The sequence below is a fragment of the Poromitra crassiceps genome (genome assembly GCF_964638095.1).
Source record: "Poromitra crassiceps genome assembly, chromosome: 19".
Lineage (NCBI taxonomy): Eukaryota > Metazoa > Chordata > Actinopteri > Beryciformes > Melamphaidae > Poromitra > Poromitra crassiceps.
This window is the reverse complement of record NC_139646.1, coordinates 2319981-2346187: the sequence shown is the minus strand read 5'-3', so window position 1 is coordinate 2346187 and position 26207 is coordinate 2319981. Positions and strand designations below refer to the sequence as shown.

Genomic DNA, 26207 nt, shown 5'->3' with positions numbered 1-26207 from the left:
AGACTAAACTGGACTTGAAAATCATCTGGCCTTAATGTCCTGCCCAATTACATTTGCAGTGCAAAAGCCCACATATCATGAGCGTAACTGCCCATTCAACATGCTAGTATAGCGAAACTCTTCAACTGCAACACCTGCTGGAACTGACTGTTGGAAATGTGCCCAGGAGTGAACCTGGGTCTTCAGGTTCTGCTATATATATAGAGAGAGATTTGGAATAGAATTATAATTAAAAATGAAAGTGCCTGCAGTTTTTATTTTAAACTGTGCCACTATAGAAAAATTCTCCCTACAGAAAAATTACTTCATATTTCCTATAATATCAATGTAATATAATAATATTGTATTACCTTTCAACACTGATGTTTAGATGCTGGAGTCCGGGGTTCAAATCCAGCCTGGGAACCTGGTTGCATATCTCTTGCATGATCACATCCCTATCTAAAGCAGAAATGGCAAGAAATGGAGAGAGAGAGAGAGAGAAAAAAAAGCAAAAACAAAAACAAAACATAAGCATGTGAAAGACCCTCGGTTTGTTGTGCGTTTCAAAGGGAGGAAAAGGTACAACCTTGATATGGGGTCACCTACCAAAAATCTCAGGGAACCCCTGTCATTCATCCCTTCAGGGATTTAATATTGTATATCAATTTAGCACGTACGCACGCACGCACGCACGCGCACCAGGCCCGGCGCCACGAGGGGGCCTAAGGGGGCTTAGCCCCCTCAGTTCAATTTTCGGCCCCCTCACTTGATTTTTTTTTTTTTTTTTTTTAACACGTTCACTGCCATTGGCGAGTCAACTCGTCAAGCAGAAACCAACGGTTGACTGCCAATGACGACTCAACTCGTCAAAAAAAAAAAAAAAAAATTTTGACGGTGGGACGTTGATCTAACCCTTTTACATCTCCTATATAAATATGGGAGCCACCGAACGTGTACAACCCATTCCACCGACCCACTAAGTGGCGACAGTGCTCTCCAGACTAGAAAAAGCCGAGCCGAAACTGCAGGGGAACGCGCGAGGAAACCATTCTCATACTGTAAAATGGATTGGCGAAAACGCTTTCACTTTCGCGCATTATCGCGCTGGGAGCTGGCGGTGGGGGATTGCAAATTTGCATAATAGATTATGCGTGCAACACACTTTGAAACACCGGCAGAAAGCCCACAATCGCACGCAGCTTCATTCCAGCTGAGCTCACAACCGAAACGAACGAGCCCCATGCAGACTCGCCCAAAGAGCAGGCGCCAGCAGCCAGGCAGCACAGACAGGCAGAGCCTCGCTTGTGACAAACGCTGCAAAGCCACCAGAGACACACCCACGGAGGGAGGAGTTTGAAGGAGAGGGGGGTTTCCTGCTGCTATGGAGGAAATTACTGTTCAAAACTATTGTTTAGATGTCTGACGTCTTACGCCAAAAATAAATGGTTAAAGTGACTGTTCTATCGAATTTCACAAAAAGCCGTTTATCTCAGCTTAAATTTTCAGACGCTGAAACCATGCTGTATTCTACTGCTAATGCCTACATAACTACTAACTATACAAACTAACTCTTTTAGACAGAGAAAGCACACATTCTATTAGTTCTTTTGAGATAATTTGTGTTCACAAAATCTTAGCAGAAAAGAATCCTCGGCTCTTGAAAGATGAGCCAGAATCCTCAAAAAAAACCTTTGGCAGAAGCTACCTACAGTATTGAAAAAACGGCTGGCAGTGAATGTGTTAAAGAATAGTTAATCTATAAAGGCCAGTTAGGCAATGTTTGTACCTGACATGTTTAGGCTGCTGTTTCTGCAGTCTTCATCAAATTTGATCAGTTTAAGTTGATGTAGGCTACCCCCTGTAAACATAGCTCTGTTGTTTCAGAATTGGCAGGGAAGCGCTATTTGCTGTGCTTTGGTTGTCACAAGGTGTCAGAGATGTAGCTATTTATTAAATTTGAACCTATGAACCCTTGAACCTCTATTAATGCCTTAATCTGCTGCTGTGAAATAAATGTTTTATTTGATTTTGAATAGTAGTCTTTCTTGTGTTGTTATTGCGCTTTTCAGAGGTTATTATGGTTAAAAAGTCCAGAAATAGGCATAGCGGGTATATAACCTATGTTTTACGATATAAAAAAAAAAAAAAAAAAAAAAAAAATCGTTAAAAAAAAAATCAGCCCCCTCGCCAGTTATAACAGCCCCCTCAGTCATACACACACACACACACACACACACACACACACACACACACACACACACACACACACACACACACACACACACACACACACACACACACACACACACACACACACCATCAAAAACTCCTGACCTAGTACTTGTGCTTTAATATCTATCCTGGCTGCTATCTGAATTATCTGATTATAATTTGAAGTGATTTAAGCCGATTCAAATGTCTAGTAGGTAAGGGAGTAAAGGGACTCTCCTTTTTAGTGGTTCTTCCTGTGTCTGAGAGAGAGAGAGAGAGAGGGGGGGGGGGGGGGGGAGAGAGAGACCTGCTTTGGCAATGTAAACATATGTTTTCCATGCCAATAAAGCCTTTTTGAATTGAATTGAATTGAGAGAGAGAGAGAGAGAGCGAGAGAGAGTCATTCAGTTTGTAAGCAATGCAAACTCAAGGCACAAAACATATGGAAGCAAGCCAAATGTTTAAAAGCTGATCTCTGAAGCACTGATGCCATCTGACTCGGGACGTGTTTCGGGTGTCTCTGGCCTGTCAATGCGTGCGTGTCTCCATCATCAGTTGTTTGCAGTGAGCTGAGTGCACTAATGATGCCAACATCAACCCAAATTGCGGTCAATATAATGGTCGGCCTCTCCCCATACACTTGAATACTCGGCCGTATTAGGCCAATTTTCCTCTGTGTCAGTAAAGGAAGATGCACGGAGGAAAAAATGCTTACCAGACAAGCTTTCTGTGCAGTTGTGCGCTGGAGGAGTGGGGGGAGGGAGAGAGAGAGAGAGAGGGGAGAGGGCGGCTGGCGGTGCTCGCCCCTTCCAGCAGCGAGCAGCGACAGAGAGGAGAGGAGAGGAGTCAATGCATTGCAGAGGGAGAGGAGGAGGAGGGCCTACAGCTATTGTTCATGTCCTCCCGTGAACAAAGGGCTCATCTGGGTCTGTATGTAAACCCACAGCAGGCTTCAGCCTACTGACAAGGCCTCATGCGGGACTAAACATAACCGACACAGACCGACTCCCGCTATCTAACGTTACACGCTCTCTTTCTTTTCAACCTTCGCAACCCGAGAAGATTTTTTTTATTACTATTCCAATTGAGTGGGACGTATTGGTTGGTGCGTCGCGTCCAGCGGGCCTATCCGTTTTGACGCACGGAGCGTAGCTACACGGTCTCTCATCACGGATCTGTAAACAGCATCTTTCTGTAGCAGGACTTCTTAGCAGGTAAAGAAAGGCTCGTCTTTCTGGAACACACGCTCTCTGGCTGACATGTCTAGCTACTGTAGCTATCAAATATACGTTTGCGTGCTACCCGACTGTAGTTTTTGCTCTTATGTCGGTGCTTTCTCACTGAAAAAAAAAGGTTTTAACTATAAGATGTTAGCAACATAGCTAACGTTAACAGTGGCTATACGCTAGCTGCTTGCTAACGTTAGCCTGACAGGGCTGTGTGCCCTGTGGGCCTGTGTGTGATGGTGTGTGCGATCAGCATTTTGGCGATTGGAAGTGTAAGTTAATGTTGTTTGCGGTGCTGCTTGCTTGGTGTGTGTTGTTGCTGTGGCACGGTGATATGTTACTGTTGGTTGGCATCAAAACAGCTAACGACGCTAGCGCCCCCACATCACCTGTGTGTTCAGCGTTGTAACGTAACGTTAGCTATTAGCTAGGTAGGTGCTAGCTCCCTTTCCAATTGACATGTAGCCACCTAACTATACCACATGTGGCTTAACGTTATATATTAATGTTATAATAAACTACTTGGGTAACGTTAGTATTAAAGTGTACAACATCCAATACTCCATGCTAATTTGAGAGCATTTGGTATATGAGACACCTAAGACTTAGCAATCACGGCCATGATCACGGAAATCTGGAGTGGTTGGGAGTCTAGAACAAACAATGAAATGTTATTATTTCGAGGCAATTTCCAAGTGTTTATGTACTATTCGTTATGGTAGCCAACTGAAAGCTGATGTCTGATTTGTGCACACAGTCGACTTTTAGGGTTCGCTTTGACTGTCAAATCTGCTCTGAAAGTTGGTTAACGTTGATCATCAATCACTCAAGGCCAGGGAGAGAGAGAGAGAGAGTGTGTGTGTGTGTGTGTGTGTGTGTGTGTGTGTGTGTGTGTGTGTGTGTGTGTGTGTGTGTGTGTGTGTGTGTGTACACACCATTGACTTTATATTTTGTGAGATGTAGGGAAGAGCATGATTCCCAGTAGAGGAAGTGGAGTCTAGCTGATGTGATTGTGAAGGCCTGTCATTAACCACTAACAGGGAGGGGAAAGGAGCTAATGGACCTCTCAACAACTAATGGACACATAAGCATCGATTATTTATTTATTTATTTATCTATCAGCCCATTTGTTTTCCTCTGGTGATGCAGGCATCACTGTGGGCTCACACAGTAAACAACTTGTTTTTACACAGAGTGAAGGCAGGGCTTTAAATGGATGGGACATGGCTAAGTTGTTTTTGCCATGTGACGGATGTGATTCTTGTTTCAAAGATGCACTCAACTTCCTGGCAAATATTTTCTTCATTTATTTATTGAAACATTTCCTTGATGTCGTCTGGCATGATTTTGTGGCCAGTGCCACTGTTATACAATGCTAGTTACAAGAGAACAGACACTTCTCTGTTACATATATCCTAATTTGAGGCTTGCTTTTAATTACTGTGAATATGAAAGATTTTAAGAGATCTAACTACACATGTGTGTATGTCCTTCTCACCGCGTGCGTGTGTGTGAGAGAGACTCTCAGCATGTTATGTAGTACAGCAGAAGAACTTTGGGAAATAAATAATACAGTGTCAAAAGAGGCAGTTAATTTGCCATTTTCACTCAGGAGATGGTATTTCTCAAGTGTAGCTAGCTATATACCATAATTAAAATGGATAGATCATATTGTTGCACTGTTCTCAAATCACTGTTCTCCTCTGCTTGGTTGAATAGCAGTTTCTGCTAATTTAACTCCCAACGTATTCCACACTTTCAGTCTGTATCTCTCTCACACACACACACGGTGTCAGTGAGATTTTTAATATGCAGGGACATGACGGGGAAGACATTAATGAGGTGGGGCTTCACCGCGGCGACGGCAGAGGTCATGACCTCGCGGCCGCCACGCCTCGATGGCCTTTATAGTAGAGCTGGGCAATTAGAGTAGAGCAGGAGGCGGAGCTGTGTGTGTGAGATTCATCAGTTTTTGTCTGGGTTTGTGTGAATGGGGTCAGTATTGGGCTGTTGTGGTTGTTATTTAGGCAGAGATGAGACCACTTGGAGGGTGATGGATTCTGGAGACATTCTGAAAACGAAGATCATTCCTCATCACATGGGTGCTTTGCGCCACCCCTCATGCAACAACTTCATGTTTTGGCAGTGATGCAAACTAGTCACCCAGACTCACCCTTAGGTGACAGTCACCTTTTTCACCCCAAAATAATTTCTGAGTGGGTTTTATGTCTGCCCTGTTGTTGTTTTCACTATTCATGACTTCGAATCCCTGTTTTGGGATTGGCCTGTGAATTAGTGCGGCCAAGTGAAACTGGGCCATACTGGCTACCTCGGCCTGCACGTGCATTCGTCCAATCACCCTCACATTTTTTTTTGAACAATTATTTATTGAGTTTGATTTCATGTTGGTGACAAGAAACAGAATCGAATACAAACAAGTACAGGAACAGAGAAATTACAGCACAGCAACAGGGAACACAGACAACAACTAACAATAGAGCACAATACGACATAACAACAACAGCAGACAAAACGAAACAACAAAGAAAAAAAAAAAAAATTAACAAGGTATGCCAAACTTGTTTAGAGTATGTAAGAATATAGTTAATTTGGAGTACTGAAGTAAGTAATAGCACGGGTCCAATTGTCAATTGTATTGCTGCGAGCGTTATTAACCTTAGAAGTAGATAGCTCGAGTTGTAATATCTCAATAAAGAATCACCCTCACATGATGGTCATTCTTTGAAGGGTCCCTCCCTCCAAAATGTAGTGGGAAAATACGGTCTATTTAATGAGCCTGCATATGGGCAAACCACTGTGTAAAGCAGACAAGTTCAGCGAGCAGCATAGCATACAAACCATGTTTTCATCTTCTCTCTCTTTTGCCTTGTTTCTAAGCTGTGTCCTCTCCTCACCTCTCTTCCAGGCTGTTCCTCCAAGTCGTTCAAGCTGTACTCCCCCAAGGAGCCCCCCAACGGCAGCGCCTTTCCCCCCTTCCACCCCGGCACCATGCTGGACAGAGACGTGGGGTGAGTAACCCTGCATCTGCTGCATCTGCTGAGGGTGTTTGGCATGAGTGTCTGTCTTGCCGAGTCAGCTCTGGACAGGCGGTTAGCCTCTCGTGTCAGATCAAGCCAAAGCCGAGGCAGAGCAGCCAATATCTCTGTGGCTGCTGCTGTGTCATACAGGTTGTGTTGTGGTATTGTTGTTATTGTGTCATACAGGTTGTGTTGTGGTGTTGTTGTTATTGTGTCATACAGGTTGTGTTGTGGTGTTGTTGTTATTGTGTCATACAGGTTGTGTTGTGGTGTTGTTGTTATTGTGTCATACAGGTTGTGTTGTGGTGTTGTTGTTATTGTGTCATACAGGTTGTGTTGTGTTGTGGTATTGTTGTTAGTTGTTATTGTGTCATGTCATACAGGTTGTGTTGTGGTATTGTTAGTTGTGTCATTGAGGCCATTTACACCTGGCGTTAACATGTGTTTTCTGCCATCAGATTGCAATCAGATTGTATTTTATCACTTCAGCCTGATTCCATTTACACCTGGCGTTAACATGCATTTTCTGCAATCTGATTGCAATCACATTGCAGAAATGGTTGTCCTCTCAATCCGCATAAAGTTGGTGTATCCAGATTGAGAGGACACATTGCATTTACACTTGTGTTCAATGTGTACACAATGCATCCCTGACCACCTCCGGAGGTGGTTTGGCCGATCAGATTTATTTGCAATCCTTCTTCAATGCGTTTTGGGGGTGTTTACACCTGGCATTTCAAGTGATAAAACACAATCTGATTGCAATCTGATCACAGAAAACGCATGTTAGCGCCAGGTGTAAATGGCCTCATTGTGTCATACAGGTTGTGTTGTGGTATCTCTGTGGTTGCTGCTGTGTAATACAGGTTGTGTTGTGTCATACAGGTTGTGTTGTTATTGTGTCATACAGGTTGTGTTGTGGTATTGTTAGTTGTGTGTCATACACAACAACTAACCTGCTGTGTCATACAGGTTGTGGTATTGGTGTGGTATTGTTGTGGTTGTTGTTGTTTTGAAATCCCTGTGTATGTCCCTGTTTGTCTTTGTTTGATCATAGCATGCTTATGGTTTGATCAGAATGTTGGCATGCTTTAACTGTCTGTGCTGGTCTGTCTGCCTGTATGTTTTAACTTGCATGGTGCCAATTGCTTTGGCCTGCTACATGTTATTTTTACTTACATTTTTATTTGCTTGTGTGTATTATTGTTGGTGTTTGTTTTTAATGCTTGCTTGCTTGCTTTTAATGGCTATCTTAAGTTCTGGCCAAGGGACATCAGTTGAAAATTAGCCGTTTGGCTAACACTGGCATGTTTACAGTCATGTTAATTAATGTGCACTGTCCCTCAAATAAATCAATAAATACAAAAAATACAAATTGTTAGTTGTGTTGTGGTATTGTTAGTTGTGTTGTTGTATTGTTGGTTGTTATTGTGTCATACAGGTTGTGTTGTGGTATTGTTAGCTGTGTTGTGTCATACAGGTTGTGTTGTGGTATTGTTAGTTGTGTTGTGTCATACAGGTTGTGTTGTGGTATTGTTAGCTGTGTTGTGTCATACAGGTTGTGTTGTGGTATTGTTAGTTGTGTTGTGTCATACAGGTTGTGTTGTGGTATTGTTAGTTGTGTTGTCATACAGGTTGTGTTGTGGTATTGTTAGTTGTGTTGTGTCATACAGGTTGTGTTGTGGTATTGTTAGTTGTGTTGTCATACAGGTTGTGTTGTGGTATTGTTAGTTGTGTTGTGTCATACAGGTTGTGTTGTGGTATTGTTAGTTGTGTTGTCATACAGGTTGTGTTGTGGTATTGTTAGCTGTGTTGTTGTCATACAGGTTGTGTTGTGGTATTGTTAGTTGTGTTGTGTCATACAGGTTGTGTTGTGGTATTGTTAGTTGTGTTGTGTCATACAGGTTGTGTTGTGGTATTGTTAGCTGTGTTGTGTCATACAGGTTGTGTTGTGGTATTGTTAGTTGTGTTGTGTCATACAGGTTGTGTTGTGGTATTGTTAGCTGTGTTGTGTCATACAGGTTGTGTTGTGGTATTGTTAGTTGTGTTGTCATACAGGTTGTGTTGTGGTATTGTTAGCTGTGTTGTTGTCATACAGGTTGTGTTGTGGTATTGTTAGTTGTGTTGTTGTCATACAGGTTGTGTTGTGGTATTGTTAGTTGTGTTGTCATACAGGTTGTGTTGTGGTATTGTTAGTTGTGTTGTTGTATTGTTGGTTGTTATTCTGTCATACAGGTTGTGTTGTGGTATTGTTAGCTGTGTTGTGTCATACAGGTTGTGTTGTGGTATTGTTAGTTGTGTTGTTGTCATACAGGTTGTGTTGTGGTATTGTTAGTTGTGTTGTGTCATACAGGTTGTGTTGTGGTATTGTTAGCTGTGTTGTGTCATACAGGTTGTGTTGTGGTATTGTTAGTTGTGTTGTTGTCATACAGGTTGTGTTGTGGTATTGTTAGTTGTGTTGTGTCATACAGGTTGTGTTGTGGTATTGTTAGTTGTGTTGTCATACAGGTTGTGTTGTGGTATTGTTAGTTGTTTTGTCATACAGGTTGTGTTGTGGTATATCTGTGTGGTTGCTGCTGCTGTGTCATACTGGTTGTGTTGTGTCATACAGGTTGTGTTGTGGTATTGTTAGTTGTGTTGTCATACAGGTTGTGTTGTGGTATTGTTAGTTGTGTTGTGTCATACTGGTTGTGTTGTGGTATAGAGATAGAGAGCCAAAGTGAACGCCACTTCCTGCTTTTCTCCCTGTACCAGCGTGTGAAAAATATGAATGGTGGTGAACGGAGAGATACGGTACCTTTTTGATCCCGTTTGAATTGTGCCACGGGAGTAACACACGTCATGTTTGTTAATGTAAAAGATAACACATAGATAACACATAAGACGAGAACGTCGCAGTTTGTGGTAAAACTGTGGTACTGGAAGTGGAACTCTACTCCCAGTAGCATCAGACAAAGCCCTAACTTTACTAGTTTTAAAAAACAACCAAGATCATGGCTGAAATCCCAACAATCATATACCGTAAATTCCGGACTATAAGCCGCACCTTTTTTCCCGTTTTTTGGCCTTTTTTGGCCCCTGCGGCTTATATAACGGTGCGGCTTATCTATGGATTTTTTCAAAAAAAAAAAAAAAAAAAAATCTCTCTTTTTTAGCACTCTTTCTAACTATAAATCCACTTCTGTTTTAATTTCCTCTCTTGCCCTCTTTTCACCACACTGTATGACACTGTATGACACTGTATGACACTGTGTGCACTGTAAATAACAACACAGGTGGTGTTGTGTTATGTTGTTTTGTTGAAATGTTAATAAATGGGAGCATTACATATGGTAATTAAACATTAAAACACAATAAAAAAAAAAAAAAAAAAAAAAAAAAATACCATTAAAACACCCGCGGCTTATAGTCCGGTGCGGCTTATATAAGAAAAAAATAGTCAACTTTGAAGGTGCGGCTTATACACCGGTGCGGCTTATAGTCCGGAATTTACGGTAATCATTAACAACCAATACCTAACAGTGCATCTTTTACTATCTTATTTTGTATGTGTTGTATTTTATGCTTTTGGACTTGAATTGGATTATGTACATGCATGTGAATCAGATTTACATTGTAACTCTGTTTTATTGGGGTTTTTATTGTCCTTGTATCATCTAAGGGACCCAGGGCCTGCAGATGAAATTTAGCTTCCTAGCTAAGTCTGGGACAGTTTGTGACTGTCCATTGTCCCTGTCAAATAAATAAAATAAAAAAGTTATAAATCAGAAAGACTACGCACAACCAGTCGTGTAAGTGACGTCTCTCCCGCCAGTCCATTGTTGTTGATGGTGTGATGTATAATGTGCGACAGGAGATGTAGTTGATTGATTCACAAAACTAAAGCGTACGTTTCAGTTTCAGGACAAACTGACTTTCTTGACATGCATAGTTATCTTTTAAATTGACAACATTTTACACGTGTACCCCGTGGCACAATTCAAACGGGATAAAAAAAGTTACGTCTGTCTCTGTTCACCACCGTTTTATTTTTCTGCCGCTTGTACAGAGAGTAGGGCGGTAATAACCGGTTTTAATGATGACTGTGATCAAATTCCTTACGATAACCATACTGTTTCAAATTTTCATTCTCATTAAAACCATGGTACCGTGATTACCGTGTTACCATGATTACAGTCCTTTGAAAACCATGGTAAATACTGTCCATCATCAAACAAACTTGGCAACTGTCTCCCAGAGAGAAATTATTTCAGTGAGTGTATCAATCCTTTTTGGGTCTGAGTTTTCAATATAAAACTTGGTGAAATGATTTCTGCGAGTGTATTAGTACTAGTATTTTCAACATATTCTGACAAACCATGATAATACTGATAACCGTGATCATTTTGGTCACTATAATCGTGATATGAAATTTTCATATCATTCCATCTGTAACAGGGAGGACAGGACGTGACATTCACTTTGGCTCTCTATTGTTAGTTGTTGTGTTAGTTGTTGTGTTAGTTGTGTTATTGTGTCAGACAGGTTGTGTTGTGGTACTGTTAGGGCCTGTGTCCACCTAGCGTCTTTTTCCGACGTTAAACGCTGGGAGTGCGCTGGGGAACGCTGATCCCAGCGCACAATATACAAGGAAGCAGTCTGCAAGTAACGTTAGTTCAGCTTGATAGCTGACAGCTTGCAAGCTAATAACTAGGGATGCACCGATCGATTGGAAATGGCCGATTTTCACGTGATCGGCCTCGATCGGTGATCTGCGCCGGTCACTCTAAAATGCCGATTCTGTGAGCCGATTTTCAAGTGACGTGCGCGCACCCAAAAGCAGCGAGACCGAGTGGATGTGGATGAGTTGCAGCCAAAACAAAAGCTGCCACTACACAGTACACACATGCCACAGCATGTCTTCGTCGGTGTGGAGCCGCGGAGGGGCCGGGTAGGTTGGAGTCCACAGTACCGTAAATTCCGGACTATAAGCCGCGGCTTTTTTCCCGTTTTTTGGCCCCTGCGGCTTATATAACGGTGCGTCTTATCTATGGATTTTTTCAGAAAAAAAAAAAAAAAAAAAAAAAAATCTCTCTTTTTTAGCACTCTTTCTAACTATAAATCCACTTCTGTTTTAATTTCCTCTCTTGCCCTCTTTTCACCACACCGCGGACACTGTGTGCACTGTAAAAATAAACAACGGTGGTGTTGTGTTATGTTGTTTTGTTGAAATGTTGTAATACGGTAAATGGGAGCTTCCTCAAACAGCCATCTCTTCCCGACAATCCCCTCTGTGCGTGACCACTTACATATGGTAATTACGGTAAGCAAACGGCCACTCGGGCAACAACTCCCTCCCCCGACTACCAGGAGAAAATCACAAACTTCGGCGAATTCACACAAAGGAAGATCAAGGAATATTCACAACAAGACGAGCAGTAGAAGCAACACTCTCACTTACCATGGGGAAGGTACGCAGAAATTCACACGAGGCAGCTTTCAAGTTGAAAGCAGTCAATCTCGCATTAAAAGAGAGCAGCCGCCGATCAAACAGAGCAGCCGCGCGTAACCTGGGCAAAAGGGACTGTCCGTCCGGGGGAGAACTACTGAACAACTCCCTCCCGACTATCAGGAGAAAATCACAAACTTCGGCGAATTCACACAAAGGAAGATCACGGAATATTATAGGAGTGTGAAAACATCCACAATTACCAACGGGTTCCAAAACGCTGGACTGCTGCGGGATGAAGAGGATGACGCCACGGGGACTGCCCCCTAGTCCGATACCTCACGAGTCCGATACCTCACGAGTCCGACACCTCATGGTTTTGGGTTAGGGTCTGGGGGAGGTTAGGTTTAGGCGTGGGGGTGGGAGAGGTTAGGTTTTGGGTTAGGGTCTGGGGGATGTTAGGTTTAGGCGTGGGGGTGGGAGAGGTTAGGTTTTGGGTTAGGGTCTGGGGGAAGTTAGCCTCTTTTTTCGGACTCGTGAGGTGTCGGACTCGTGAGGTATCGGACTCGTGCCATGGCACCTGAAGGAGAGAGGAGAGTGGTTGACGAAGCCACCCTGAACCTGTTCGTTTCCGACACTGAAGATGAGGACTTTGGTGGTTTCAGTACGCAGGAAGAAGAGGAAGACGAGGATTAGTGACTTGACTTCTCTGGTTACAGGTTTGCTGCACATATACGGTAGCCTATTGTTGTGTGATTTTGTCTGGGGATTAGTGACCTGACTTTTGTTTTGTTTTGTTGAAATGTTAATAAATGGGAGCTTCCCCAAACAGCGATCTCTTTCCCGACATTCCTCTCTGTGCACGAACCCTTTCATATGGTAATTAAACATCAAAACACCCGCGGCTTATAGTCCGGTGCGGCTTATAGAAGAAAAAAATAGTCAATTTTGGTCCCGCGGCTTATACACCGGTGCGTCTTATAGTCCGGAATTTACGGTACATTCCAGTCTGAGCGGCTCGCTTCACCTCACCGTCCCCTCTTCCCCGACCAGCCTCCACATCACCGCTGCCTGCTGCTGCTGCTATCTGTCAGTCACGTTGTAACTCTAACCCTAACGTGTACAGCCAGGAGAGGACTTTTGTTTCGTATTGCGAATAGAACGACGAACATAATAATAAAACGCATCGCACCAGTGTGCAAGGTTTTCTGTGAGAGATGTTTTTTTTTCGAATGGCGGATAAAAAAAAACGCGCTCTGTGTGTAAACTACGATATTCAAACTGAGTCAACTCAAACTCATTTCCTCATCTAGGCTACTCAAGAACAGCCAAATCCACAACTGTAGAGTGGGCATGGCTTCGAAGGTCTCTGGGCTCCAGCGCTATAGGCTATAAACTCCTTGTCCATGGATAACATTTTGACGTTTATTTATTTTATTTTATTAGTTTATTTGGCAGGGACATAGGCCTATACAAAAAAACATTAAACCCCATAGGGGAAGATATGCTTTGTAACAGATTTAGCCATAGGCTACTTTCCATCTGAAGCCCCTGTTCTGTTGCACCTTTTTTCTTTTGGAAAAGTAAATGCATGATAGCTGTGGGATATACTGGAATTATTGTTTTATATTCATTGTATTTACACAAAAAAGAAAAGCTCTGTCCAGTAACCTGGAACACTTTTATTTTGAGATGTTTTTGAGTGAGATCGTCCTACCTCATGCAAATGATAAGAAATGTGACATGAATGTTAATTTTCTATTAAAGCAAAGTTAAAAAGTAAAAAAATAACCTGCCAATTATTGTTATTAGAAAAAAAATCGGAATCTGCAAAAATCGGTATCGGCAAGTCAGACTATTCAAAAATCGGAAATCGGAATCGGCCAACAAAATCGCAATCGGTGCATCCCTACTACCGTAATAACACAGGTAGGCTACGCTATTAAAAGCAGTAAGCACAACACTCACCAGAAATATTAAGTGTCTAGCCGATCTGCTCCCACAATTGAGCCGTTCTGTCTCTGTTGCGATAGTTTTTCCATATGATTAGTTACCAGAAAAGGAGCAGCCAACACCAGCGTCTTTCTGAAAAGTTAAAATATTTTCAGCTTGAAGCGCTGGGAGTCGGGCGCACAAAAACGCCGAAAATAGACGCTGGGCGCTGCGCACTTTCTCTACACGTCCGTGTGCGCTCGCATACGCTCTCCCCCCATTGGAAACAACTGAAAAAAGACGCTGGACCTGAGGAAAAGATGCTAGGTGGACACAGGCCCTTAGTTGTGTTATTGCACTCTGGGTTTAGAGCAGCAGTTAAAAGTGCGGTGTCTGCATTTTAAAATCGATAAGGCAGAACTACTTGATTATGTTAACTCTAGGACCAGGCTTTTAACACTTCACCAGGAATTCAGCTGCAGATACTCGTCACTTTTTATGAGTCTAGTCTTTTAAATGTCCTGTATAGGCTTCTGTATTTTTGCACACCATGTTATGATCTTGGATGAAATCTCCACGTAACAAAAACAAACTTGATGCAACTTCTTCTGTGGCTGGAAAATGTCTGGGGGATAATGTATGTTGACATGTATGTGTGTTGACAGCTGAGATTCTGGAATTCAGTGCTGCACTGCATGTTGCTTTTCAGTGAGCCTGTCAGATGCTCGTGTGTGTGTGGAGGTGTCATTTACTGTGTCTCCCTCTCTATCATCCAATTTGTGCCATGTTTGGCTAGTGTCCCAGGAAGACAGACTAGCTCCTAGAGGGAGGCATATTAGCATGGTAACCTCTGAATAATCTCTCTGCTCTCTCTCTTCTCTCTCTCTCCTCTCTCTCTGCTCTCTCTCTCTGCTCTCTCTCTCTGCTCTCTCTCTCTGCTCTCTCTCTGACTATTGTTTCTCCAGTCCCACCCCGATGTACCCTCCCACATACCTGGAGCCAGGAATAGGGTAAGACCACATTACCTTTCATTATCTGTAACTGGTGTGGGGGAAAGAAACACAATACCACAAGTACAGATAAGGCTGTGGGTAAATTGGGTTCTTATCTCACTTTCAATAGAGATTTAGCATTTAATCTAGGATGAGGCTAGCCTCAGTAGCCTCAGTAGCCTGGGAACCTGACCAATCTGCCAGCTCATGATTTGTTTGCTCTGGCAGATGCGTCTGGCCGCCCTCCCGTTCCAACAGATTTCCACCCGGCCCGAAAACGCCCGGGCCAATCACAGCCTCCTTTATTTCACAGCTTTTAATACTCGTCGTCTGATTGGTCAATCGCAACATTCTACTACGTCTGTTATTTCTGTATATCAAACCGCTGCCTGCAGACCGTTGCTATGAATTAACGCAGTTCTGGGCGACCACGTCGTCCAGTCATATCAATTCACAGAGAGAAGTCTGGCAAATTGAACGGTTGCTTCACGTCGGGGTCCTGCAACACCCTGTCAGGGGTTAGTTTGTGATAATGCCTGGATTGCTGTAACACACCATAACAGCTGATGTCATGGTGGTTGGCAAACAGCTGATCAGTCGCCTGTTTAATACTAAACTACAACCACCACTAATGATAATAAACTCTATTTATATAGCACCTTTCATAACATAAAATGCAGCTCAAAGTGCTTGACATATTTCAGTTGCTCTGCGCTATGTCACACGTTTCGTCGTTCTGATTGGTTGAGGCATTTGGACTGCACCTGTTGACAACGCCCACCTGGGAATAGAAATTGAACTGAGGGATTCCAGACTCATTCATCCGGAACGCCGATCGAGTTGGTCTGGCGATGTCAGGCTATGATGATCAGGCTAAGCTAGGTTGTGATTGTGAAACAGACATATCATTATGCGAGGCACTCTGCTGAGCTCAGACAGGATATTTATACCAGGATATTTTTTGGGTTGTTAACTCTCATATCCTTCTCACCCGCTGTCCTGTTTGTGCTCTGCTCCTCCTGTCTCTCTGTGGTGTTCAGGAGACACACACCATATGGCAACCAGACTGACTACAGAATATTTGAACTCAACAAACGGCTACAGAACTGGACAGAGGTACGCACACACACACACACACACACACACACGCACACGCACACGCACACGCACACGCACACACACACACACACACACACGCAGACAGACAGACAAAACCACATGGTAGACTTGGTAACTGATGATTGGTTGATTGATTTCCCCCACCTCTCCGTGCCGTAGGAGTGTGATAACCTGTGGTGGGATGCGTTTACTACAGAGTTCTTTGAGGATGACGCCATGTTGACCATTACCTTCTGTTTGGAGGACGGACCCAAACGCTACAGTAAGCAGAAATACTGTCCTCTTAATACCAAGTCCTGCAAACACCAATACACTGCACAATATGTTCATGTCTTCTTCTTCTCCATTCTTCCTGTGTTTTCTACCCTCCTCTGCTGCAGCAATTGGCCGGACGTTGATTCCGAGGTACTTCCGGAGTATATTCGAGGGGGGCGCCACTGAGCTCTACTATGTGCTGAAACATCCCAAGGAGTCCTTCCACAATAACTTTGTCTCCCTTGACTGTGATCAGTGTACCATGGTCACCCAGAATGGCAAGCCCATGTTCACACAGGTAGGTGTGTGTGTGTGTGTGTGTGTGTGTTTGTCTTTGTATTTATTTCATCATGGCCTACAGCACTTATTCCCAAATTGGGTATTGTGTACCACCTGGGGTCCTCGCAGTTACGTAGGGGTACGCAAAAAAAAAAAAAAATCTGTAGCCCCCTTCTGGAGGTAGAGGGGGGTACACAGCAAGAGTGTTTGAGGGAGGGTACAGGCCACTCGCCTACACGGTTCCCACACTCCTGTAAAACCTGGAAAATTCATGGAATTTTAAATTTGAATTATCCAGTTCTGGAGAAGTTGGAGAAAATGTATAAAAGGGAGAAATGTTTTGGAAAAGTAATGCCATTTTATTTGTGAAGTTCATGAGTAGTAATTGTTAGTTAACAGTATTTCTCTTGAATACTGTTAAATGTCACACAAATCCATTACAGAGATACATTCTAGACCTCCCTACAGGAGGACATTTGAAAAGGGTCATGGGAGAGTTTTGAAATGTCACCAGTGAAAAGATCTGGGAGCGCTGGGCCTAGAAATTGTCTCTTTGTTACGCAAACAGCATCAAATACAGATCACTTACAAATGAAAGGTGTCCTGGTCGTAATACTGGGCCCAGTGGGCCACTTGTGCAAGTTTCTCAACTCCCCAAAATGAGTTTTGGACTGAGCCTAATTCTTGTCATGCCATCAAAAACAAGTGTGACTGAAAGGCCAATGCTGGGTGTGGAAAGAGAATGTCTTAACGCCTTGCCCTGCAGCAACTACTGTGAAGATGCCAACCACTTTAACACTTAAAGCAGAACTAAACCCCAAAACACTTTTTTCTCAGCTTTTAACCAATATATGGCTTTTGGTGTGGTGTGTGAAGGATTCTGGTCAAAATCTCCACATTTGAGACCAATCTGTTACAATTTTACAAACTACCATTTTCAGCAGCATAAGTGCCCTCTATGGGTTCAAACCTGCTTTTTTGGGGGGCCTCAAATGAATGGCCCAGAGCAATTTAGAGAGAGTGTGGCATCAGCGGAGGACCAAAATGCGTGACTCATTAGCCAATGAACAGCCAGGAAGGGGTCTCGCGCTACTTTTGAATGCTAAAATAAAGCTGATAATGTACAATTTGATTAAAAAAAAAACTTTCAAAGTACAACACAAACTGTCCATTTTGCTGCAACTCGACAGTGCTGCTTAATGAACTCTTGAGAGTAAAAAACTGGTCCATTGGAGTGAATGAAGATGACACGGCTCTGGAATGGCCTATTTGGTACATCGTTACGTCACGGTGGTATTTGCGCGTGGTAATTGTATATTATCAGCAGCTTTATTTTATGAAGCGCAAGCCGTTCCTGGGTGCTGGGATAACGCAAGGCATTATGGGTAATCGGCTACTGTGGCTAATGCTAGCGGCTAACGTTGGTTACTTTACATAGCAGTAAAATGCCACTGAATGACCAAATTGGTATTAACCATTTCGAGTAACACTGTTTCCATACGGACCACCAGCGTTGGTTAGTTGTTTATAGTGTGGCTATATTTATAATGTACTCTATGATACACTGAAAATACTGCCTGTCATACAAAAAAAAAAGAAAAGGGGATTGGGAGGCGGGCCATAGCGTCTCTGTAGATGATTTGATTTGACAGTTCTGGGCACTGGAGTTTGGCGTTGGCCAATCCTGGCGTGTTCCGCCCCCAAATCCAGTGTGTTCTGTCGCAATCAAAGGGTGTGGGTTCCAGGACAACCAGGCTGTCTGAGGCACGCGCCGGTTACATTAACTTTAGGGGCAGTGCGGTAAATACAATATTCCTAGAATGCGAGTTTAAAGAACCACTTACATGTCCTCTGCATTCTACATCAAATGAAAACATTACTGTTTGTTTTATTTTGTATGTTACATACTTATTGGCCAAGTTATTACTTAGTTTATGGGCTAGAAATTCTGCCAGGGTACAAGGCAATATAGGCAGCCATCTTGCCTGCAGAATCTTCAAATCAAGTAGAATAGCGTTTTGTCACATGTCTGCTTTATGTAAAAAAGTCTTGAAAAGTATTGAATTTAACTTCAGGATTGCTGCATATACCCTGTAATTGCGTATGTAGTGGCATGACCATTTTTCCCATTTAAAAAAATATATACCGGTATATATATTTTATTTTCAAATTTTTGCAGAACAATAAACAAACAAGACAAACAAGCTCAGACACAGGAAAAAACAAACAAAAAAACACATCTTTGACAATTAGTATTGTAACATGGTGCTACCAGCCCTATATGTGCCCATGTGCTTATACAATATGCATTGAGTCCTATGAAAGGGGTCCATGGAAAACCACCCAGGTAAGCAGTCTATCACCCGTAACCTCAGTCACTAGTCATTCTTGACTTCGTCAAAGTAAGCCAAGAAGGGGTCCCAGATATTTGAGAACTTTCTGAGCGAGTTGGCTCTCAGGAACCTCAGCCTCTCTCCGTCTGTATAACAGAGATCATGTCCATCAGCCACACCTGAAAAGAAGGCGAAGAGGAGGACTTCCATTCCTTTAAAATCAGTCTTTTAGCAACAGTTGTCCCCAGCGTCAGAGATTGCTGCACAGCTGTAGGGAAGTTCAGAGAGGACTCCGAGCAGCCGAAGATGGCGAGTTCTGTCCCTGGCTGCAGGGTTACTTTGTAGGCCTTAGAGTACCAGTCAAATATCTTGGCCCAGAATGCCGTTAGTGAAGGGCAGAACCAAAAGGCATGAGATAGTGTGCCCTCTGACACCTGACACCTGTCACACAGTGGAGAGACAGAAGGGAAGATCTTGTGTAATTTATACTTAGAGTAATGAAGACGGTGAGCAACTTTAAATTGGATCAGCTGGTGCCTGCTATTAACTGAGCAGAGTTGGACCATTTTTCTCCTTAATTGTACTTGGCCAATTCCCCCTGCTGTCCCGGTCATTGCTCCACCTCTTCTGCCAGTCTGGGGAGAGCTGTAGACTAGCACATGCTTCCTCCGACACACGTGTCACCAGCCACTTCTTTTCAGCTGACGAGCGAGGACGTAGCAACCAGGACACGCCCTTTAATCCGGCTTCCCACCCGCAGACACGGCCAATTGCGCCTGTATAGATGCCGGACCAAGCCGGAGGTAACGGGGGGGCCTTGAGCCTGCCACCCTCCTGTTGGTAGGCAGGGGAACTACCGCTGCACTACCCGCACGCTCGACACTTTCTCTTCTGTGCTTTGATTCCCACAACTTCAAACCTGCCACTTTTGCCTTAAATCTGTAACTCGTACTTGTTTGTGTCACAGAAAGTCCAACTGTCTCTGCATCGCTTTGAGTGAATTGATGTGCTGACCTCTGACCTCTGACCTGCCACAGGTGTGCGTGGAGGGGCGCTTGTACCTGGAGTTCATGTTTGACGACATGATGAGGATAAAGACGTGGCACTTCAGCATCAGACAACACCGTGAGCTCATCCCGCGCAGCATACTGGCCATGCATGTGAGTGGGAGGCGACACGGAGGCACATGGCTTTGTTGATGCGAGTGCGTGCGTCCGTCAGCTCTGTGACCGTTGTGTTGTTGTTGTTGATGATGTCCAGGCACAGGACCCGCAGATGCTGGACCAGCTGTCCAAGAACATCACAAGATGTGGCCTGTCCAACTCCACCCTAAACTACCTCCGAGTAAGTAACGCACGCGTTCAGCGTTATGCTTCAAAAGGATACTAGTGTGTCGATGCCTTCGTTGTCTGTTGATCTCACTCCATTCATAAGTTTGTCCAAGGTTTTATTCAAAATGGACTTCGCCTTTTGTCCCCCAGTGCCTCCAAACTAAAATACTCTCCGCAGACTTATTTTAATATGTAGACGTGATACATCATATTCACAATAAGGTTATTATTGTGAAGAACATTCGGGTGGAAATTAGAGAATTAGGATTCCATCATGGGCAAAAATGTCCCTAACTGCAAGATTCACTTTTTGTTATTCGACATGTGAAATGTATAATAATAATAATAATAATAATGATTGGATTTATATAGCGCCTTTCCAAGTGCTCAAAGCGCTTCACAGAATCATTATTCGTTCACACCATTCGTACCGGTGGTTCGAAAGCGTGGCAGCCACACATCGGCGCTCAACGGCCCCTCCGACCACCATCATTCATGTCTACATTCATACCAATCATACGAGGCAAGGAGGGTTAAGTGTCTTGCCCAAGGACACAACGACAGCAGCTAGGAGGGAGCGGGGATCGAACCGCCAACCCTTGCGTCATTGGCCGACCCGCTCTACCTCCTGAGCTAAAGCCGTATGCAGGCTGATACCGAATTGCCCCCAAGTCCTGGTAACCCTGCCCTCCCCATGCAACATTTTTCAACTTTTACATGAACAGCTATAAGCCGATATTAATCTGATTGAGACAAGACTCTGATTTGACAAACTGGCATGTACACAGCGTTAACTGATCACCGTAACCCGAATAAGGTCATAGTCGGACTAAGCATAATTGAATTAAGACATAAGGAGAGTTTTCCGATTCTAGTTGGATTATTGAAGGGCATTTTAATCATGTATACAAGGGACAGCTCACCCTAAAATATAAAATACATATTTTTCCCCTCACCCGTAGTGCTATTTATCCATCTAGATTGTTTTGTGTTAGTTGTCTGGGTTTTGGAGATATCAGCTGTAGAGATTTCTGCATTCTCTCCAATACAATGGAACTGGATGGCACTCGGCTTGTGGTGCTCAAAGCACCAAAAAAATCAAATTGAAAAACTCAACAGCCACGTCTCTTTTCAGAAATCCTGACCCAGTTACTCAAGATAATCCACAGACTTGTTTTGAGCAGTTTTATGTAGGAACTATTTTTGACCGAACTACACCCGATAGCTAGCTGCTGCTCTAGCTGTTGCTAGTTTCATGCGGCTAGCTAGCAGCTAGTGGGTGTAGTTCAATCGAGAGAAAATAGTTCCCACATGAAACTGCTCACAACAAGGTCTGTGGATTATCTTGAGTAACTGAACCGGGTCATGATTTCTGAAAAGAGACGTGGCTGTTGAGTTTTTCAATTTGATTTTTTGGGCGCTTTGGTCTATTTGCACCTTCACTAAAGGCTTGAAGTGGCCGTGTACTGCAGTGGTTCTCCTTTGTCCTATTAATGGGACTTTGCTCTGTAGCATGTAAAAAGGAACATTAATATTGTTTTTTTTATTAATTGTTCTACATGTAAAGCCATGCAATAATAAAGGCTTTTTAACTTTAAATTAACTAGTTTTCCTTGCTCCACGTACGAATCAGAATCAGAATCAGAAAGACTTTAATGATCCCCGGGGGGAAATTGGGACAAGTTACAGTAGCTCGCTCACAGAACACACATAGCATAAAATAAACAGTAGTAAATACAATATTAAGCAAATAAGCAGAAAAACACAACATAGCATAGAATACCTAGTAAATGCGATAGAAGCAAAAAATAAGTAGAATGTCTACGTAGCAAAATACAAAATACGTAGAGTAAGTATACATTCCGTGTCAATTATCATTATTGCACCCTGGACTTATATTAAGTCGGCTTGCCCTATACGTTACACGTGGCTCAGCCAGGCACAGTTAACCTATCGGCTGGCTCAGTCTCAGGGAGACTGAGCGTCTCCGAGGTGCTCTTTTAAGAGAGGCATTAAATAGACCAATGGCCACAGGCAGGAATGATTTCCTGTGCCTCTCCGTATTGCATCTAGGTGGAATCAGTCTCTCACTGAACGTAAGCCTGCCTCTTGCTCCAATATGATGAGCCCTTTCTTCAAGAGCACCTACGTTCATTTTCCTTGAGACACCAGAACAATCCTCAGAGCGCACCACCACCTCTGTTCACAATTAATATTGGTTTATTTAGATGATTGCTGCCCATCTAAACATAGTGTGTGAACAACCATGCTTTGCAGCAATGGCACTGAAATGTATTTGCATTGATGCAATAGCAAAGCAAACATAATGTGCAGACTTGAGGGCTTTGGGGACTCGGTAGTGGCTGTGAGCGAAGTACTGCTGAGATAAACAGACTTAAATGATCTCAGAAAGGTAACTGTAAAGAGGCAAACAGTGGGGGGAAAGGTTCACACAGACAGGCTCCTTAAAGGCTGCACACTTTCTGCTGTATTTATTATTTGATCATGGAATAAACATGGCTGACTAAACGTTTTGTACTCTCCACCCTGCTGTCTGTCTGTCTTCCCACTTCCAGCTGTGTGTGATTCTGGAGCCCATGCAGGAGCTGATGTCCAGACACAAGACGTACAGCCTCAGCCCCAGAGACTGCCTCAAGACCTGCCTCTTCCAGAAATGGCAGAGGATGGTGGCACCACCAGGTATTACGCACACACACACACACACACACCGCGCGCGCGCACACACACACACACACACACACACACACACACACACACACACACACACACACACACACACACACACACAGTGTTAATGCATTTTCTAACTCTCTCTCTTTCGCTCCTCTTTAGCTGAGCCAGCAAGACAGGCCCCTAACAAGCGGCGGAAGCGTAAGATGTCAGGTGGCAGCACCATTAGTGGAGGAGGAACCAATAACAACAGCAACAGCAAGAAGAAGAGTCCTGCTAGTGGGTTCCCTCTGTCCAGCCAGGTTCCAGTGAGTACCTCAGTGCAATCTACTCACTCTTACTTTGCCATTACACTTGAGAAAACAAATATTGTGTCAAGAAAGTATGGTCCTCCAGGCACAACTGTGAGTCAAGTACTATACAATGTCTTTATTTGGAGAGCAAAGAATAACACCACCACAAGATTTGTCTTTATCAGCAAGTGATCAATGTTTGCTGCTGGACCCAAGTCTGTTATGCAACTATAAATTTGAAAGTGACTTATGAAACAGAGAGACCTAAGCCAATACCTTTTATTAGATCTAGTGTGCATATTGTGTTGAACATGCAAACATCCAGACAGCAACTTGAGCATGTTTGTTTTCCCCAGTGTGGAAACTTTATTTAGACCTACATCAGAGTTTAATTAATACATCCATCTCTACATGCTCCTCTGTAAGCTATATGTTTTTCTCTTGTGGCCATTTTAAATATGACACTTTCCCCCGCAATGAGGCCACTGGAGACTAATCACATGATATACTGATGTGGCTGTTTCTTTAACTTGGCAGACTTGATCGATGTGAATAATACACGACGACACACAAAACATTCGTAGATCGATTATTCAAGAACAACAACTTTTATTGTCTCTCTGCCGCTAACGAGGGTTTTCCTCTCCGCAGGATGTGATGGTGGTGGGAGAGCCCACGCTGATGGGAGGGGAGTTTGGCGATGAAGACGAGCGTCTGATCACGCGGCTGGAGAACACGCAGTTCGACGCGGCCAACGGCATCGACGACGAGGACAGCTTCAACAACTCTCCGGCGCTGGGGGCGAACTCCCCCTGGAACAACAAGGCCCCGTCCAGCCAGGAGAGCAAGAGCGACAACCCCACCTCACAGGCATCGCAGTAGAGCCCAGAGCCCCTCGACACCAAGCCCTCTCTCTCTCTGTCACTCCTCCGCCCCCACCACCCCTCAACAACAGCCAGGAGAGCAACAGCAAACCCACTCCCCGCCCGCCACCTTACCCAGACATCACTTTAGAGCCCAGAATAGTCCAACAACTCCGCGACACACGTAGCCCCGATGGAGCTCAGAGTGCCAGAGGCTCGATGCGTCCTTCTCAGACATTGTAATCGAGCCCGGAGGAAGTGTCAATAGTTTTGTCGTTTCAGCGACTTCCCGATACTTTAGGCTCTGTGGCCCAACTCTTCGTCATTGACAACGACCGGATATTATGTGAAAAAGGAAGGAGCAGAGACTTTTGAGTGGAGAACTGTGTGGAGTCGTCCATATTGGTATGCATGTAGGAAGAGGTGGGGTGAAGCGGAGCGGACGGTGGCAGTGGGGCTTCGAGACGGTGGCAAGTTGCTTAGGGATGACTAGCCCACCTTACTCTTAACATGGCTCTCAATGCTGGTCTGCTCTGTTCATGTGTTTAGTCATACTTTATGTGGTGGCTTTTAAGAGAGAATATGTGTGTGTGTCCGAGTGTCCGAGAGAGTGTGTGTGTGTGTGTGTGTGTGTGGGGGTGGGGTGGGGGGGGGGGGGGGGGGGGACAGTCAATGGGAACATGAATTGGGGCTTTGCCAAAGCAGGTGGACCAGAATTGAGAGCCAGCCTTTTAAACCATTGAAATTCACACACTGGTAGCAGAGATGTACTGTGGCACTAGGGATATGTCTTACACACACACACACACACACGCACGCACGCACGCATACATACACAATGATTGAAGGATTCTGAATCCCCTAGTGCCCAAACCTCCTCTGGTTAGACGACAGCAGATGCATCCCTTTGAACAGAGAGCATTTAAAACACATGCACATACACACAGTTACACATTTTAAGAGTTTTATACAGTATCTATTTCCCTAGAATGTTTTTTTAATTTGTATTAAACTCCTTCATTTCAATTGTTACTTTTTTATTTTCTACCAATATTGAAAAGCTACAGACCAAGGAGCAACACAGGACTTTTATCCCCCCCCCCCCCCTCCCCTCTAAAATATATTGTTTTTATCTTTTATGTTAATAAAAGAGAAATAATTTAGTGTGGATGTTTTTATTTTTGTCTTTTTGTTCCTTTTTGGAGATTTGAATTTTTGTGTATTTGTGCTTGTATATTTAAGGTAGTAGCAAAGTTCTGTCTGACTGTAATAAAATGTATTCTTACTTAGATTTACCTAAAGCCATCCCGATCTAATGTAAAGAAAAAGAAAAAAGGAGAAAAAAACACTCATGAACCTCCCCCTTCTTTCTCTCCTACCCGCTCTTCCCGCTCTCCCTCTTTTCTAAAACTTGTGTAAATTTAATGACAAGACCCCAGGGGGTTCAGGGGTCAGGGGTACAACGGCACCATCCAGAGGTGACTTTTGGTATGTTTCGGTTTTGTTTATTTATTTTTGGAATCTTCAGATATTCACACTCTTCTATTTCATCTATACAGGGAATGATTTTTCACCTTAACATCCATCATGATTCTGTGTACTGCCATTTTCAACTTGATGTCAAGTGAATTTGCTCACTGAATTTGTTAGCTGACCAGTGACTTTCATCTTTAATCACTGGCTGAAATCACAGGGTTTTATTTGTTTTTGGGCCAAATTGTCTTCATTTGTGTGGTCTCTTTCATAATCCACAGTGGTTACCCTCAGTCATCTAAAAAATCTTCTAAAACCAGCTTTACATCAAGTTCAATTGGCATATATTTGGTAGCAATGCTGAGTCTCTTTCTGTAAATACAGCTAAAGCTCTGTTATTGTTCTGTACATTTCCATTTCAACACCGTTATTTCCAGCAACAGTTATGATTGAGTTTGAATGGTGACCTGTACCTTCGGCAAACCCTGTAGAAAAATCATTGTTTGATATATATTTTTTGATTTGGTTAGTTTTTGCCCTTGATAATTAATGTATGGTACCAATAAAAAGATACATTTTCACTTTAAAAGAGCATGGAGTTTGTGAATTTTGTTACTTTTTTCCCTTTTCTTTTTTGGTAAATATTGGAGCATTTGCATACATGTTTAACAGTTCAGTGGATAAATTAAGTTAGTGTCAGTCTGTGATAATGTTTCTCGGTCTCATATATGGTAGATACCATCTCATTATTTTATAACTAT

General features: G+C 43.4%; 1 protein-coding gene across 1 annotated transcript; it reads left to right on the top strand.

Moving 5' to 3' along the window:
- Nucleotides 1-3171: 3171 nt before the first annotated feature.
- Nucleotides 3172-26029, top strand: LOC310793689 (LIM domain-binding protein 1). The gene is made up of 11 exons (XM_083655543.1): nt 3172-3407; nt 6346-6448; nt 14783-14827; nt 15850-15925; nt 16088-16190; nt 16309-16481; nt 19833-19955; nt 20056-20139; nt 22703-22826; nt 22980-23125; nt 23762-26029. Exons 2-11 carry the CDS (start codon nt 6429-6431, stop codon nt 23990-23992), a joined length of 1125 nt encoding a protein of 374 aa, XP_083511669.1. The 5' UTR covers nt 3172-3407; nt 6346-6428; the 3' UTR covers nt 23993-26029.
- Nucleotides 26030-26207: the final 178 nt, after the last annotated feature.

Coding starts and splice junctions, on each gene's coding strand:
- LOC310793689 (XM_083655543.1), top strand. CDS start 6,429: ATGCTGGACAGAGACGTGGG. Junction 15,926..16,087: donor GGCTACAGAACTGGACAGAG/GTACGCACACAC, acceptor TCCGTGCCGTAG/GAGTGTGATAACCTGTGGTG. Junction 20,140..22,702: donor CCACCCTAAACTACCTCCGA/GTAAGTAACGCA, acceptor TCCCACTTCCAG/CTGTGTGTGATTCTGGAGCC.